The 17,446-nt window shown below is 45.1% G+C and overlaps 1 protein-coding gene across 1 annotated transcript in view; it reads right to left on the bottom strand.

The window, feature by feature from the left end:
- Positions 1–1,092: 1,092 nt before the first annotated feature.
- MRI1 (methylthioribose-1-phosphate isomerase 1) overlaps positions 1,093–17,446 on the bottom strand; it is a 28,108-nt gene continuing 11,754 nt past the window's right edge. The window contains exons 3-6 of the mRNA XM_068274130.1: positions 15,355–15,527; positions 2,351–2,527; positions 1,326–1,550; positions 1,093–1,245 (exon numbers count right to left, since the gene is read on the bottom strand). Coding sequence (XP_068130231.1) covers positions 1,127–1,245; positions 1,326–1,550; positions 2,351–2,527; positions 15,355–15,527 — 694 coding nt within the window. The 3' untranslated portion in view covers positions 1,093–1,126. The remainder of the gene's footprint in view (positions 1,246–1,325; positions 1,551–2,350; positions 2,528–15,354; positions 15,528–17,446) is intronic.

Genomic DNA, 17,446 nt, shown 5'->3' with positions numbered 1-17,446 from the left:
TCCCCGACATTGCGGTGGGTTGGAGGCTCGTATTGGCAGGCATTCACAAGTCAGGAACTCTCTGCATTTGGACTATAAGACGTAGTGACTTTTTTCTCCACTTTTGGGGGGAAAAAAGTGAGTCTTATAGCCCCAAAAATACAGTAGATACTTACCTTAGTAGAAGCATCCCTGTTCCAGTGCTGGAACCTCCCCGAACCTCCTTAACAAGGACTTGTCAATGGAGCGCGACTGCACTGCTCAGGACTGCTTGCGCAGTAGCAGGGAACCGTTTGTGCTCAGCTTTTTCTGCCAAGCACATGCTACTGTGCAGGAAGATCCTGAGGTTTCCCTCTACTGAGGTAAGTAATAATAATGGCAGTATGTGTATAGCGCCTTTCTCCTGTCGGACTCAAAGCGCTTGCGAGGCAGCCACTAGAGCGCACTCAGTAGGCAGTAGCAGTGTTAGGGAGACTTGCCCAAGAAACTCCTTACTGAAATAGGTGCTGGCTTACTGAACAGGCAGAGCCGAGATTTGAACCCAGGTCTCCTGTGTCTGAGGCAGAGCCCTTAACCATTACACTATCCAGCCACTGCTCATAGTAACTGACTTTTCCCTCCCCTAAAGTCACAGGTTAGCTTTACAGCACATCTGTGAGGTTTGCCTAGGCTTTGTTTACATACTTACCTCGGGAGGGGGAAGCCTCTAAAACCTAACAAAGCTTCCCAGTCCTCCTTTCCAGCCCATTCCAGCACTGGGACCCCCAAAGAGTGGCCTCTCTGCGCATGTGCACTAGCACCGTCCTGCTCAGTCTGCAGTGGAAATAGCTGAGCTCGATCGGCTCCGTGCACCTGTGCAGTAGTACAGATCTGATCCTGCCTGACTTTTTCCGAAGAATGCCAAGTAGGACAGTGCTAGTGCGCCTGCACGGGGTGCCGACAAGCTCTTTTTCAGGGGGTCCCAGTGCTGGAAAGGGGCTGTGGAGGAAGATAAGGGAAGCCTCTTTAGAATCCAGAGGCTTCCCCCTCATGAGGTAAGTAGCCCCTGGGGGCACTTTTTTCCACTACAAGTACACTTTAAGTACTAGAATAGCATTGTAGATCAGGAGACCGTTTAGGGCCGGTTGAGTACATTTATTTTAGAAGTTCACTTATGGCTCAGTCCATCTTTCAGTTCTTCTGGTTTGAAGACTCCTTTTTCTGTAATGATGGCAGTGATAAGCTCGTGAGGCGTGACATCAAATGCCGGGTTCCAGACCCCGATACCTGAAAGAGAAAAGATCAGTCACGCCAACTGTGAAGCTTCTGGACTTCACCAGAAGTCCTTTCTAGGCACGACCACCCACCTGGAGCTGCCACTCGGACACCGTTGATATCAGTCAGCTCTTGGCCTGGCCGCTCCTCGATTACAATGCTGGCCCCCGCGGGTAGGCTGAGGTCACATGATGTGCTCGGGGCAGCCACGTAGAAGGGAATCCCGTGGTACTTGGCAGTGATGGCCAACTGGTAGGTTCCAACCTTATTGGCTGTGTCTCCATTGGCAACCACCCGGTCTGCTCCCACGACAACAGCTGAAGGAAGAAAAAGCAGCTTCAGCTTAGGCATATGCCGTTTGAAGACACCCTGGCACGCATTATCTGTCTTGAGATCATGCGTGTAGGACTGCTGATAGGTTAAGGAACCACTGTGGTGAAAAAAAAAATCGAGTTTAGAAAAGCCTATAAAGCCACAAACAGAACAATGCAGATAGTGTATTGACCAGGTATTGAACACGGGACTCCAGTGCTGCAAGCTGAGAGGGTTAGCTACTTCTTCATCAGGCCACTCACTATATCCTCTTTACAGCACATTAATGGACTACCAGTCATGCTCTATGGATTAAATCCAATTGAGTTTCATTCAGATTTCATCCTTCTAATTAGTGCAACTGAGAAGGTGTGTGCGGGGGGGTTTAACCCAGCAGCCATCTTGTTTAACCCGTCCCACGCTGCATTCCAAGCCGCGTCACTTGACTACAAAAACTCCCTCCTTCCGGGTTGAAGGAGGAAGTGTTTGTACTCACGTGACGCGCTTGGAATGCAGCGTGGGAGGCGCCGTGGGAAGGGTTAAACAAGACGGCTACTGGGTATGTTTAACCTCCAGCTGCAGTAATTAGGAGGATGAAAGCCAAACGAAACTCATCGGATTTCATCCGGTGCTCATCCCTGATGACTACATAGTGGAAAACAAACAGAAGGCTAATGTTCATAATTAAACATGGAAAAGTAGAAAACCTGTATACAGAACATACATATGCACATACAGGACAGGACATGTTTCTTACTGGATCATGGTTTACAGGAAGAGGAGCCTATAGTCATGTGACGCTCACCATTGACGTGACGTTCCCGGATGGTGACTGCCGCCATGCTGTCTGTGATGAGAGTGGCTGGCATCTTCTCATACACCAGCTCATAGGCTGTGAGCCTGGAGCCCTGATTGTACGGCCGGGTCTCGGTGCAGAAGACTTGGGACAAGCGGCCCAGGGAGTGCAGGGACCGGATCACACCTGGACAGATATATAACCAAACAAATCATCTACGGTGTTCACATAAAGCTATACACCACCTAATAGCTTAGTATTCAAAGAAGCCAAAGGTTTTCTCTTGTTTCTCGGTCTAGGATTTAAAGAAAAAAAAAAGCTGGAAATAGCAGCAAATTTTTTTTGCATGATAGTTTTAATTAATTATAATCCTTGCCTCGACACTTAAAACGTACCCGAGATGTATTAAAAGAAGAAATGTATACATACCTGTGGCTTTCTTCAGGCTGCTCAGTCCCTCGCCGTCCTCCTCCACCACTTGGATCCTCTGCTATGGGTCATGGTAATTCAGCCAGTCGGGGGGGTAGTGCACAAACGCAACCCGGTCGCACGCGCCCACTCGTGCGCTCCCGCTCGTGCTCCTGTCGCTAGGAGCAGGGCTGTGGAGACGGTACAAAAATCATCTGACTCCTCAGTTTATGAAACCTCCGACTCCAACTACCCACAATTGCTCCGACTCCTTGATTCCGACTCCTTAGTCTAATTTTTAGACTATGGATTTGGTTCAAAAATCATCCGACTCTGACTCCTGAGTTTATTGAAACCTCAGATTGCAGGTACCCAAAATTGCTTTGACTCCTTGACTCCACAGCCCTGACTAGGATCGTGACCAGACTGCACTGACTGGCAGAATTACTGGGACCCATAGCGGAGAATCGGCACAGCTGAGTTGGACAGTGAGGGACTGAGCAGCCTGAAGGGGGCTGGAGAAAGCCCCAGGTATGTATACATATCAGGTACATTTTAAATTAAACCAGTGCTTAAAGGACAACTGAAGTGAGAGTGATATGGAGGCAGCCATATTTATTTCCTTTTAAGAAATACAAGTTGCCTGGCTGTTCTGCTGATCTTCTGCCTCTAATATTTTAGCCATAGCCCCTGAACAAGCATGCAACAGATCAGGTGTTTCTGTCATTGTCAGGTCTGACAAAAATTAGCTGCATGCTTGTTTCTGGCGTCATTCAGCCACTACCGCAACCAAATAGATCAGCAGGGCTGCCAGGCAACTGGTATTTCCTAAAAGGGAATTAATGTGGCAGCCTCCATATCACTCTCACCTCAGTTGTCCTTTAAAGTGAACCTGAGGTGAAAATAGACTGTTGAGATAAACAACTGCATCTATTCTATGCCTAAAAAGACCCAAAACACTAACTTTTTTTTTTTTTTAAAGGTATCGCAGTTTTATTTTATGTTTGAAAACTTAAAAAGTAGATTTAATGTTTTTATTAAATGTTCCAATGTATCAGCACACCAGTTTCCATCAAACACACTCTTTTATTGAGAGCCATATGTTTTCCACGAGACGTTAGCCGACAATTGTTTCGGGGGGCCACGCAGGGTCCCCCTTCATCAACCTTTGGTAACCACACAACTTGATTGAGGGGAACCCTACGTGGCCCCCAAAACAATTGTTGGCTAACTTCTCATGGAAAACATATGGCTCAATAAAAGAGTGTGTTTGATGGAAACTGGTGTGCTTATACATTGGAACATGTACCACTGATAGCGGCATTACCTATGCCGCAGTGTCAATCACCCCAATATCTAACTGATGGAAACACTTGAGTAGATACACAGAACCGGCACTGCAACTGCTAATCAACATGCATAGAGACTAAAGTAAGTTGCTTCTTAGAGGGTTAGTAACGGGACATGCTACAAATTGCGTGCTCAGGCTTGAAAACAGCAGGTCATGATAAGCAGAATGCAAGAGGAAAGTCGGCACATGCAAGCAAGTAGCAGTAAAAAAGCTTTATTCTTGCGGCTTCATGCGGTTAGCATAACCACACAAAATTGGTAAAATTTGTCCTACCCGTTACTCCAAGTGGCTGTGGGGTGAGGTGGGAGCAGTGGGGGCCGCCTTACGACCGTTTCGCTCTCTTGAGCGTCTTCAGAGGCAATGCGCACGCCATGTTGTAGGCTCTCGCCGTATATATTGTGTGGGAAACTTCCCAGGATGCTGGGCGTGCGGGTCCCCGCCGTACGTCCTCTCTTCCGGGAGGTCGCCGTCATCTGACGGCTTCCGCCCGGAAGCTCGGGCGTTCCACGCTGGCTGCAGCACCTGCGCACAAAGCTCTGTGCGTCTATCGGTGTTGCAGCCACTAGATGGCAGCAAAGTGTAGGAAAATGCTAAACTGCGTTTCCGTGTGCCATGTCAAGCAACCACGGAAAACCACAGCCTTGCAAGCTCTAAAAAGATAAAATGTAATACATGACATATGTTTATAACGTAATAATTCCCTCAAAATGGCCAGGATCTTTGATAATACTATCTTTAGTAATACATAGTTACATAGCACTACCCATCTTATATAGAGTAGATTAAAACTGGTCACCATAGAGGAGGGGGAAGAGAAGAGGGAATAAACAGGTCAAGGGGAGGGAATCAATTTGTACCATCATAAATAGATGGTGGCTCATAAAATTATGGCCTAAACCCCAAGCCCCATTGGGTGCATAATTGCTACAAATTCCCTCTAATCCAAGTTCGGTCCCTACTCACCCCTCCATACCACTTGTTACAGCAGGTAATCAAAAGGGACAATTATGTGTAACATATTATAAAAACATCATATAAACATTCAGGAAGGGACCACCTAACTATTTAAACCTACAGTCCAGTACGTGGGTACACTATCTAAGGATCCAGGAAACAGGCCATATCGATATGGTCGTTCAGACCCAATGCTCCCATTGCATCGGTCTGGATTATCCAGCGAGATTCTTTTCTTAATAGAAGTTGTTCTCTGTTGCCTCCTCTGGAAGGTAGATTGATTTGCTCTAAACCTACAAATCTTTAACAATTTGGGTTGCTTTGATGGTCTATCCTTACGTGTTCTATCAATCGGGGCGAGCCCTTACCTGAACCAATTGATCTCACATGGTCCTGAATTCTTTCTTTTAACTTTCTAGTAGTCATGCCTATGTAAAATCGGTGGCAGGGGCACCAGATAACATATACTACATATTTTGTTTGACAAGTGATTAGGGTACTAAATTTCTTATCTATTGGACCTAATTGTATACGGGGACATTGCTTCATGAGGGGACAGACCGAGCAGCGACCACACCTATAGTTGCCCTTGGGTTGCAATTCCTCTAACCAATTCCTACCTCTTGACGTTTTATACTCATTTCTCGTAATTTTGTCTCCTATCGTGGGAGCCCTCTTAAATGAAATCAACGGTGGCTGTTTATAAATTGCTCCTAAAATGGGGTCTCTTTTAATGATCTTCCAATTATTCAGGATGCTATTTCTAACTTCTTTGTGCATGGGGGTGTACTCAAAAGTGAATGTTGCTCTCTCATCTTTACTCCTATCATCCTTTATACCCCTCTTTCTCTGTAGAAGATTAGCCCTATTGGTGTGTCTAGCTTTGATCAGAGCTTGTTCCAATTCTTTCTCGTCATAGCCCCTCCTTTCCAGATTCACTTTCAATTCCTGTGCCTGTTGCTCAAAATCTTCATCTTTCATATTGTTCCATCCCAATCTTAAAAATTGGCCATATGGCAAAGATCTGAATGTATGTTCTGGGTGGTAACTCTGGCGATGTAGGAGGGAATTGCCCGATACCGGCTTTTTGTAGCCCTTAGAGATTAACTTTCCCTCCTGTATGTCTAAAATTAGATCTAGGTAGGGTACCTGTTTATTACTGAATTCATATGTGAACTGCATATTATGCTTTCCACTATTTAGGTAATTGAAAAACTCTAAGAAGGCGTCCCTTGTCCCGCTTCAGAACACCAGGACATTGTCCACATATCTGGACCATCTCCTGAGGCAGTTGCCATGGGGAACGGCGGGGCCACACACGTATTGGCTCTCCCACCATGCCAAAAAAAGATTGGCATACGTGCATAACACCGACGTCCCCATGGCTGTGCCCGACACCTGCCAGTACCACCTCCCGTCAAAAGTAAAAAACCCTTTAGGAAAAGGACACGAAGGGGCAGGAGCAAGACCAAGAGACAAGCAAAACAAACAAGTGAGCTGGAAAGGTCAAAAAGTGGAGAACGACCAGAGATCCAAAAAGAGGAAATATCACAGGGAGAGCAACAAATAGAAGTAATTAATCTAACAGATAGCCCTTTACCTCAAGGGTGTGAAAAGTTACTGAGTAAAGGTCTTGGCTTCTCCTGTACCCAGGACTTCAATTTCTGTGACTTTAAAGTAGATCTGTATAAAGGTGTTAGGCGTATTAACATCAAACATTTTTTCACAAAAAAAGAACAGTATCAGACAACGATTAGCTCTGCTGAGGAGATAGGTTCATTGGGATTTATACCAGGAACAGAATGGACACAAACAGATATGGACACTTTTAAAGAATCTGGAGGAACTCTGGCAAGAAAGCCATCAGGATGACAATGTAGATATAAATAAAGCTGAAGTTAGTCACCCTTTCCCCTTTAGGCCCTGTAGATCAATTAAACCATTCCCTGTAACACAAGGTTCAGCAGTAGACATTTTTCAGCTGCAGGTAGAAGAGGAGCTAAAAGCATTACAATATAAAAAAGTGCAGCCTAATCTCAGTAAAGAAGAAGAAAAAGCAATGGCATGGCTACAAGCGAGAACTGATCTTATTGTGAAGAAAGCGGATAAGGGAGGAGCTATTGTGGTGATGACATCTGCATATTACAATGAAGAAGCATTGCGCCAATTACAGGATCAGCAAACTTATAAATTATTGAGTACTAATCCAACTATGAAATTCAAACGGGCCATGCAATCCCTCCTAAGAAAAGGAGTGGAGTTAGGCTATCTCAAACAAAAAATGGCGGAGGATTTGTTGCCAGAATACCCCAGAAAACCAATATGGTATCATCTACCAAAAGTCCATAAGTCCCGCTGCAGACCACCGGGACGCCCGATAGTCTCCGGTATAGGTTCTCTTACCGAGAGACTATCAAGGTTCCTGGACCATCTCCTGAGGCCACTGCTCGTGCACGTGCCGTCCCACCTCCAGGACACGCTGGACATACTTACCAGTGTTGAAGGCCTGTCCTGGAATGAGGGGGACTCCATAGTCACGATAGACGTGGTCAACCTTTACAACAGAATTCCCCATGAAGATGGGGTAGCAGTCGTAAGATTTTTCCTGGAGAAAAATAACCATGATACTGCGTATGTTGATTATATATGCGAATGTCTGAAATTTGTCCTTGAACACAATGCTTTTACTTTTGACGGGAGGTGGAACTGGCAGGTGTCGGGCACAGCCATGGGGACGTCGGTGTCATGCACGTATGCCAATCTTTTTTTTTGGCATGGTGAAAGAGCCAATACGTGTGTGGCCCGCCGTTCCCCATGGCAACTGCCTCAGGAGATGGTCCAGATATGTGGACAATGTCCTGGTGTTCTGGAGCGGGACAAGGGACGCCTTCTTAGAGTTTTTTTCAATTACCTAAATAGTGGAAAGCATAATATGCAGTTCACATATGAATTCAGTAATAAACAGGTACCCTACCTAGATCTAATTTTAGACATACAGGAGGGAAAGTTAATCTCTAAGGGCTACAAAAAGCCGGTATCGGGCAATTCCCTCCTACATCGCCAGAGTTACCACCCAGAACATACATTCAGATCTTTGCCATATGGCCAATTTTTAAGATTGAGACGGAACAATATGAAAGCTGAAGATTTTGAGCAACAGGCACAGGAATTGAAAGTGAATCTGGAAAGGAGGGGCTATGACGAGAAAGAATTGGAACAAGCTCTGATCAAAGCTAGACACACCAACAGGGCTAATCTTCTACAGAGAAAGAGGGGTATAAAGGATGATAGGAGTAAAGATGAGAGAGCATCTAGAGATCTAGGTAGGGTACCTGTTTATTACTGAATTCATATGTGAACTGCATATTATGCTTTCCACTATTTAGGTAATTGAAAAACTCTAAGAAGGCGTCCCTTGTCCCGCTTCAGAACACCAGGACATTGTCCACATATCTGGACCATCTCCTGAGGCAGTTGCCATGGGGAACGGCGGGGCCACACACGTATTGGCTCTCCCACCATGCCAAAAAAAGATTGGCATACGTGCATAACACCGACGTCCCCATGGCTGTGCCCGACACCTGCCAGTACCACCTCCCGTCAAAAGTAAAAAACCCTTTAGGAAAAGGACACGAAGGGGCAGGAGCAAGACCAAGAGACAAGCAAAACAAACAAGTGAGCTGGAAAGGTCAAAAAGTGGAGAACGACCAGAGATCCAAAAAGAGGAAATATCACAGGGAGAGCAACAAATAGAAGTAATTAATCTAACAGATAGCCCTTTACCTCAAGGGTGTGAAAAGTTACTGAGTAAAGGTCTTGGCTTCTCCTGTACCCAGGACTTCAATTTCTGTGACTTTAAAGTAGATCTGTATAAAGGTGTTAGGCGTATTAACATCAAACATTTTTTCACAAAAAAAGAACAGTATCAGACAACGATTAGCTCTGCTGAGGAGATAGGTTCATTGGGATTTATACCAGGAACAGAATGGACACAAACAGATATGGACACTTTTAAAGAATCTGGAGGAACTCTGGCAAGAAAGCCATCAGGATGACAATGTAGATATAAATAAAGCTGAAGTTAGTCACCCTTTCCCCTTTAGGCCCTGTAGATCAATTAAACCATTCCCTGTAACACAAGGTTCAGCAGTAGACATTTTTCAGCTGCAGGTAGAAGAGGAGCTAAAAGCATTACAATATAAAAAAGTGCAGCCTAATCTCAGTAAAGAAGAAGAAAAAGCAATGGCATGGCTACAAGCGAGAACTGATCTTATTGTGAAGAAAGCGGATAAGGGAGGAGCTATTGTGGTGATGACATCTGCATATTACAATGAAGAAGCATTGCGCCAATTACAGGATCAGCAAACTTATAAATTATTGAGTACTAATCCAACTATGAAATTCAAACGGGCCATGCAATCCCTCCTAAGAAAAGGAGTGGAGTTAGGCTATCTCAAACAAAAAATGGCGGAGGATTTGTTGCCAGAATACCCCAGAAAACCAATATGGTATCATCTACCAAAAGTCCATAAGTCCCGCTGCAGACCACCGGGACGCCCGATAGTCTCCGGTATAGGTTCTCTTACCGAGAGACTATCAAGGTTCCTGGACCATCTCCTGAGGCCACTGCTCGTGCACGTGCCGTCCCACCTCCAGGACACGCTGGACATACTTACCAGTGTTGAAGGCCTGTCCTGGAATGAGGGGGACTCCATAGTCACGATAGACGTGGTCAACCTTTACAACAGAATTCCCCATGAAGATGGGGTAGCAGTCGTAAGATTTTTCCTGGAGAAAAATAACCATGATACTGCGTATGTTGATTATATATGCGAATGTCTGAAATTTGTCCTTGAACACAATGCTTTTACTTTTGACGGGAGGTGGAACTGGCAGGTGTCGGGCACAGCCATGGGGACGTCGGTGTCATGCACGTATGCCAATCTTTTTTTTTGGCATGGTGAAAGAGCCAATACGTGTGTGGCCCGCCGTTCCCCATGGCAACTGCCTCAGGAGATGGTCCAGATATGTGGACAATGTCCTGGTGTTCTGGAGCGGGACAAGGGACGCCTTCTTAGAGTTTTTTTCAATTACCTAAATAGTGGAAAGCATAATATGCAGTTCACATATGAATTCAGTAATAAACAGGTACCCTACCTAGATCTAATTTTAGACATACAGGAGGGAAAGTTAATCTCTAAGGGCTACAAAAAGCCGGTATCGGGCAATTCCCTCCTACATCGCCAGAGTTACCACCCAGAACATACATTCAGATCTTTGCCATATGGCCAATTTTTAAGATTGAGACGGAACAATATGAAAGCTGAAGATTTTGAGCAACAGGCACAGGAATTGAAAGTGAATCTGGAAAGGAGGGGCTATGACGAGAAAGAATTGGAACAAGCTCTGATCAAAGCTAGACACACCAACAGGGCTAATCTTCTACAGAGAAAGAGGGGTATAAAGGATGATAGGAGTAAAGATGAGAGAGCATCTAGAGATCTAGGTAGGGTACCTGTTTATTACTGAATTCATATGTGAACTGCATATTATGCTTTCCACTATTTAGGTAATTGAAAAAAACTCTAAGAAGGCGTCCCTTGTCCCGCTCCAGAACACCAGGACATTGTCCACATATCTGGACCATCTCCTGAGGCAGTTGCCATGGGGAACGGCGGGCCACACACGTATTGGCTCTTTCACCATGCCAAAAAAAAAGATTGGCATACGTGCATGACACCGACGTCCCCATGGCTGTGCCCGACACCTGCCAGTTCCACCTCCCGTCAAAAGTAAAAGCATTGTGTTCAAGGACAAATTTCAGACATTCGCATATATAATCAACATACGCAGTATCATGGTTATTTTTCTCCAGGAAAAATCTTACGACTGCTACCCCATCTTCATGGGGAATTCTGTTGTAAAGGTTGACCACGTCTATCGTGACTATGGAGTCCCCCTCATTCCAGGACAGGCCTTCAACACTGGTAAGTATGTCCAGCGTGTCCTGGAGGTGGGACGGCACGTGCACGAGCAGTGGCCTCAGGAGATGGTCCAGGAACCTTGATAGTCTCTCGGTAAGAGAACCTATACCGGAGACTATCGGGCGTCCCGGTGGTCTGCAGCGGGACTTATGGACTTTTGGTAGATGATACCATATTGGTTTTCTGGGGTATTCTGGCAACAAATCCTCCGCCATTTTTTGTTTGAGATAGCCTAACTCCACTCCTTTTCTTAGGAGGGATTGCATGGCCCGTTTGAATTTCATAGTTGGATTAGTACTCAATAATTTATAAGTTTGCTGATCCTGTAATTGGCGCAATGCTTCTTCATTGTAATATGCAGATGTCATCACCACAATAGCTCCTCCCTTATCCGCTTTCTTCACAATAAGATCAGTTCTCGCTTGTAGCCATGCCATTGCTTTTTCTTCTTCTTTACTGAGATTAGGCTGCACTTTTTTATATTGTAATGCTTTTAGCTCCTCTTCTACCTGCAGCTGAAAAATGTCTACTGCTGAACCTTGTGTTACAGGGAATGGTTTAATTGATCTACAGGGCCTAAAGGGGAAAGGGTGACTAACTTCAGCTTTATTTATATCTACATTGTCATCCTGATGGCTTTCTTTCCAGAGTTCCTCCAGATTCTTTAAAAGTGTCCATATCTGTTTGTGTCCATTCTGTTCCTGGTATAAATCCCAATGAACCTATCTCCTCAGCAGAGCTAATCGTTGTCTGATACTGTTCTTTTTTTGTGAAAAAATGTTTGATGTTAATACGCCTAACACCTTTATACAGATCTACTTTAAAGTCACAGAAATTGAAGTCCTGGGTACAGGAGAAGCCAAGACCTTTACTCAGTAACTTTTCACACCCTTGAGGTAAAGGGCTATCTGTTAGATTAATTACTTCTATTTGTTGCTCTCCCTGTGATATTTCCTCTTTTTGGATCTCTGGCCGTTCTCCACTTTTTGACCTTTCCAGCTCACTTGTTTGTTTTGCTTGTCTCTTGGTCTTGCTCCTGCCCCTTCGTGTCCTTTTCCTAAAGGGTTTTTTACTTTTGACGGGAGGTGGTACTGGCAGGTGTCTGGCACAGCCATGGGGACGTCGGTGTTATGCACGTATGCCAATCTTTTTTTGGCATGGTGGGAGAGCCAATACGTGTGTGGCCCCGCCGTTCCCCATGGCAACTGCCTCAGGAGATGGTCCAGATATGTGGACAATGTCCTGGTGTTCTGAAGCGGGACAAGGGACGCCTTCTTAGAGTTTTTCAATTACCTAAATAGTGGAAAGCATAATATGCAGTTCACATATGAATTCAGTAATAAACAGGTACCCTACCTAGATCTAATTTTAGACATACAGGAGGGAAAGTTAATCTCTAAGGGCTACAAAAAGCCGGTATCGGGCAATTCCCTCCTACATCGCCAGAGTTACCACCCAGAACATACATTCAGATCTTTGCCATATGGCCAATTTTTAAGATTGGGATGGAACAATATGAAAGATGAAGATTTTGAGCAACAGGCACAGGAACTGAAAGTGAATCTGGAAAGGAGGGGCTATGACGAGAAAGAATTGGAACAAGCTCTGATCAAAGCTAGACACACCAATAGGGCTAATCTTCTACAGAGAAAGAGGGGTATAAAGGATGATAGGAGTAAAGATGAGAGAGCAACATTCACTTTTGAGTACACCCCCATGCACAAAAAGTTAGAAATAGCATCCTGAATAATTGGAAGATCATTAAAAGAGACCCCATTTTAGGAGCAATTTATAAACAGCCACCGTTGATTTCATTTAAGAGGGCTCCCACGATAGGAGACAAAATTACGAGAAATGAGTATAAAACGTCAAGAGGTAGGAATTGGTTAGAGGAATTGCAACCCAAGGGCAACTATAGGTGTGGTCGCTGCTCGGTCTGTCCCCTCATGAAGCAATGTCCCCGTATACAATTAGGTCCAATAGATAAGAAATTTAGTACCCTAATCACTTGTCAAACAAAATATGTAGTATATGTTATCTGGTGCCCCTGCCACCGATTTTACATAGGCATGACTACTAGAAAGTTAAAAGAAAGAATTCAGGACCATGTGAGATCAATTGGTTCAGGTAAGGGCTCGCCCCGATTGATAGAACACGTAAGGATAGACCATCAAAGCAACCCAAATTGTTAAAGATTTGTAGGTTTAGAGCAAATCAATCTACCTTCCAGAGGAGGCAACAGAGAACAACTTCTATTAAGAAAAGAATCTCGCTGGATAATCCAGACCGATGCAATGGGAGCATTGGGTCTGAACGACCATATCGATATGGCCTGTTTCCTGGATCCTTAGATAGTGTACCCACGTACTGGACTGTAGGTTTAAATAGTTAGGTGGTCCCTTCCTGAATGTTTATATGATGTTTTTATAATATGTTACACATAATTGTCCCTTTTGATTACCTGCTGTAACAAGTGGTATGGAGGGGTGAGTAGGGACCGAACTTGGATTAGAGGGAATTTGTAGCAATTATGCACCCAATGGGGCTTGGGGTTTAGGCCATAATTTTATGAGCCACCATCTATTTATGATGGTACAAATTGATTCCCTCCCCTTGACCTGTTTATTCCCTCTTCTCTTCCCCCTCCTCTATGGTGACCAGTTTTAATCTACTCTATATACGATGGGTAGTGCTATGTAACTATGTATTACTAAAGATAGTATTATCAAAGATCCTGGCCATTTTGAGGGAATTATTACGTTATAAACATATGTCATGTATTACATTTTATCTTTTTAGAGCTTGCAAGGCTGTGGTTTTCCGTGGTTGCTTGACATGGCACACGGAAACGCAGTTTAGCATTTTCCTACACTTTGCTGCCATCTAGTGGCTGCAACACCGATAGACGCACAGAGCTTTGTGCGCAGGTGCTGCAGCCAGCGTGGAACGCCCGAGCTTCCGGGCGGAAGCCGTCAGATGACGGCGACCTCCCGGAAGAGAGGACGTACGGCGGGGACCCGCACGCCCAGCATCCTGGGAAGTTTCCCACACAATATATACGGCGAGAGCCTACAACATGGCGTGCGCATTGCCTCTGAAGACGCTCAAGAGAGCGAAACGGTCGTAAGGCGGCCCCCACTGCTCCCACCTCACCCCACAGCCACTTGGAGTAACGGGTAGGACAAATTTTACCAATTTTGTGTGGTTATGCTAACCGCATGAAGCCGCAAGAATAAAGCTTTTTTACTGCTACTTGCTTGCATGTGCCGACTTTCCTCTTGCATTCTGCTTATCTAACTGATGGAGTGCCCATTCACATCCATTGTACTGCTTAATGTTTTTATTGTCTCTGCTCAATGACAGTCTTTCAAATGTCCCAGAGCTAAAATGTATGAACAACAAGCCATTTTTAACTTGTATTCAGGAGCTGTTCTGTATCAGGAAACAGTTTTATGGCTGTAATTCCTTATCAGTGAGGGTTAAGGTGGCCTATACGCTCATTGGTTTTCTCATTTGATTCCTTGAAGAATCGAGTCATCTGCTGGGAATCAATTACCAAAATGTTTTTTTTTTTGTCTAAAAACAATAAAAAATGTTTTAAAACAATCAGGGACGGGGGAAGAGCACTGGCATATCGATATCCTATAGCTTTGCACTGCATCAAAAATTGCAACTCTCCAGTTCAATCCATTTTCAATAGATTCCCTGCTGGACCCTACTGGAATTCTAGCTCTATTGGAATTTGATGTGCAGTGTATAGTAAGAATCAATTATTTTCAGAAAGGAATCAATCATTTTGGAACATTGAGTTCATTATAGCTGAGCCTGTCTTCTCTGGTGTCTTTTCAAGCCCAAGCCTGCCCCCTACTGGCTCTGCTATAATGACTCAGCTATAATGATTCCTGAGCAAAGCCAGACTGAATGCTCGGTCGGGGATTTTATCAGGGCTGATAACAAGCAGGCTGAGCAGTGAAGTATGAAACAGAGAGCAGGGTAGGTGTTTTCTCTAATGTTCCCACTGATATATATGGTAAAATACATGAGGGTGCTTCGTCTCTGGTTCACTTTAAGAGGCCTTTTCCACTAGGTGCGGTCTTAACTTAGGGAAAAAAAATTGGGTCGTACGCTCACTCCGGACGTTTGGAAAACCGCAGGGGTGCCGTGGTTAACTGTGTAATCTAAATCACAATCCCGTTTTCCACCGCGGCAATTGCGTGCGTCGCAATTTTTACCAAAGCGCAATCACACTGCCTGCTGTAGTTTTTGTGCAATTGCGCCTTGGTATTTACAATCGGAGAACACAAAAAGCCTCTTACCCAGCGCTGTTCCGTACCCAGCCGTGGCCAGGGAGCCCGTGTTGCAGTGGGTCATTATACAAACGCCGCCAGTCACTTTGGTTGTATCCAGAATGTGCTGAGCCCCCAGGTCGCCAATCATGCGGTTGTCTTTCACATCTTGCTCCAGAAGAGACTCCGCCCACTGGATGACACTGCGGAGATACACAGAGTATAAGGAGTCACATGGGTTATTATTTATTTATATAGCACTGCCATCTTCCGCACTGCTGTACAGAGTATATTGTTTTGTCACTTAACTACCCCTTACGTTAGTCCTAATCCCTACCATAGTCATATGTCTATGTATGTATTGCATAGTGTATGTATCGGAGTCCAGGGCCAATTTAGGGGACGCCAATTAGCTTATCTGTATGTTTTTTTGATGTGGGAGGAAACCAGAGTACCCGAAGGAAACCCACCAGACATGGGGATAACATACAAACTCTCACCCAGTGCTGCAAGGCAAGAGTGCTAATCACTAAGCCACCGTGCTGCATGGTGGCATAGTGCTTATGGGTAATGTTCTTTTTTCCCCGCCTAGAATCAGACTTAAAGGGGAACTTCAGCCTAAACAAATATACTGTCATTAAGTTACATTAGTTATGTTAATTAGAATAGATAGGTAATATAATTTTTTACCCACCCTGTTTTAAAAGAACAGGCAAATGTTTGTGATTCATGGGGGCTGCCATCTTTGTCATGGGGGCAGCCATCTTTTTGGTTGAAAGGAGGTGACAAGGAGCAGGAGACACAGTTCCAACTGTCCTGTGTCCTGATAGCCCCTCCCAGCTGCACACGCTAGGCTTTAAATGTCGAATTCAAAATGTGAAAAAAAAAAAAAATTGCACCAAAACAGCAGAACGAGAGCAACAACATCAGAAATCCCATCATGCTTTGCACAGCATCAGGGGAAAAAAGGTTCACTTTAAAGAGACACTGAAGCGAAAAAAAATATATGATATAATGAATTGGTTGTGTACTATGAATAATTACTAGAAGATTAGCAGCAAAGAAAATATTCTCATATTTTTATTTTCAGGTACCGTATTTTTCGGACTATAAGACGCACTTTTTCTCCCCCAAAAGTGGGGTGAAAAAGTCACTGCGTCTTATAGTCCGAATGCAGCTTTTACCTATATGGGGGCGCATGTGTCCGATGATAGCAGCAGCCGCTATGAAGTTTCCCCGCATCAGCCAGAGTGTCCGCAGCGAGGAGGCAGCAGCTGGATACAAAGTTTCCCCGCATCAGCCAGAGTGTCCGCAGGGAGGAGGCAGCCGCTCGATACAAAGTTCCCCCGCATCAGCCAGAATGTCCGTGCGAGGAGGCACTGGCAGCCACTCGATACAAAGTTTCCAGCATCAGCCAGAGTGTCCCCACAGCGAGTCAGCAGCAGCCCGACCTAAAGTATTTCCTGAATCAGCGTGATCAGAGCAGTACAAAGACACCTTCAGCCGCTATATCAGCAGAGTCCTCTGAGGCTTCCATACTGTGTTGTTTATTGGTGTCAGCCCATAACCCCGCGCACGTGCGCTGCGGGTGATTGGAGGGCGCCAGTAAACAACACAGTATGGTAGCCTCAGAGGACTCTGCCGATATAGCGGCTGAAGGTGTCTTTGTACTGCTCTGATCACGCTGATTCAGGAAATAATTTAGGTCGGGCTGCTGCTGACTCGCTGCGGGGACACTCTGGCTGATGCTGGAAACTTTGTATCGAGTGGCTGCCAGTGCCTCCTCGCACGGACATTCTGGCTGATGCTGGAAACTTTGTATCCATTGGCTGCCTCCTCCCACGGACATTCTGGCTGATGCTGGAAACTTTGTATCCAGTGGCTGCCTCCTCCGACGGACACTCTGATGTGGGAAAACTTCGCATTGAGCTGCTGCCTCCTTGCTGCGGTGACAGGCTCATTGCTGATGCGGGGAAAACTCATCGGGCTATTGCTGCGGGGACAGGTTTATTACTGAAGCAGGGAACAGATGCCACCCAGGCTGGATAGGTAAGATAGATCTCATTTATATTGTAGTGGTTAGCATAGCTAGTGTTTTGGGGGAGAGCAGGGGTTTGTGTTG

The sequence above is a fragment of the Hyperolius riggenbachi genome, chromosome 3 (genome assembly GCF_040937935.1).
Source record: "Hyperolius riggenbachi isolate aHypRig1 chromosome 3, aHypRig1.pri, whole genome shotgun sequence".
Taxonomy (NCBI): domain Eukaryota; kingdom Metazoa; phylum Chordata; class Amphibia; order Anura; family Hyperoliidae; genus Hyperolius; species Hyperolius riggenbachi.
Note: the sequence above shows the minus strand (reverse complement) of the source record. Positions and strands in the feature narration are given on the sequence as shown.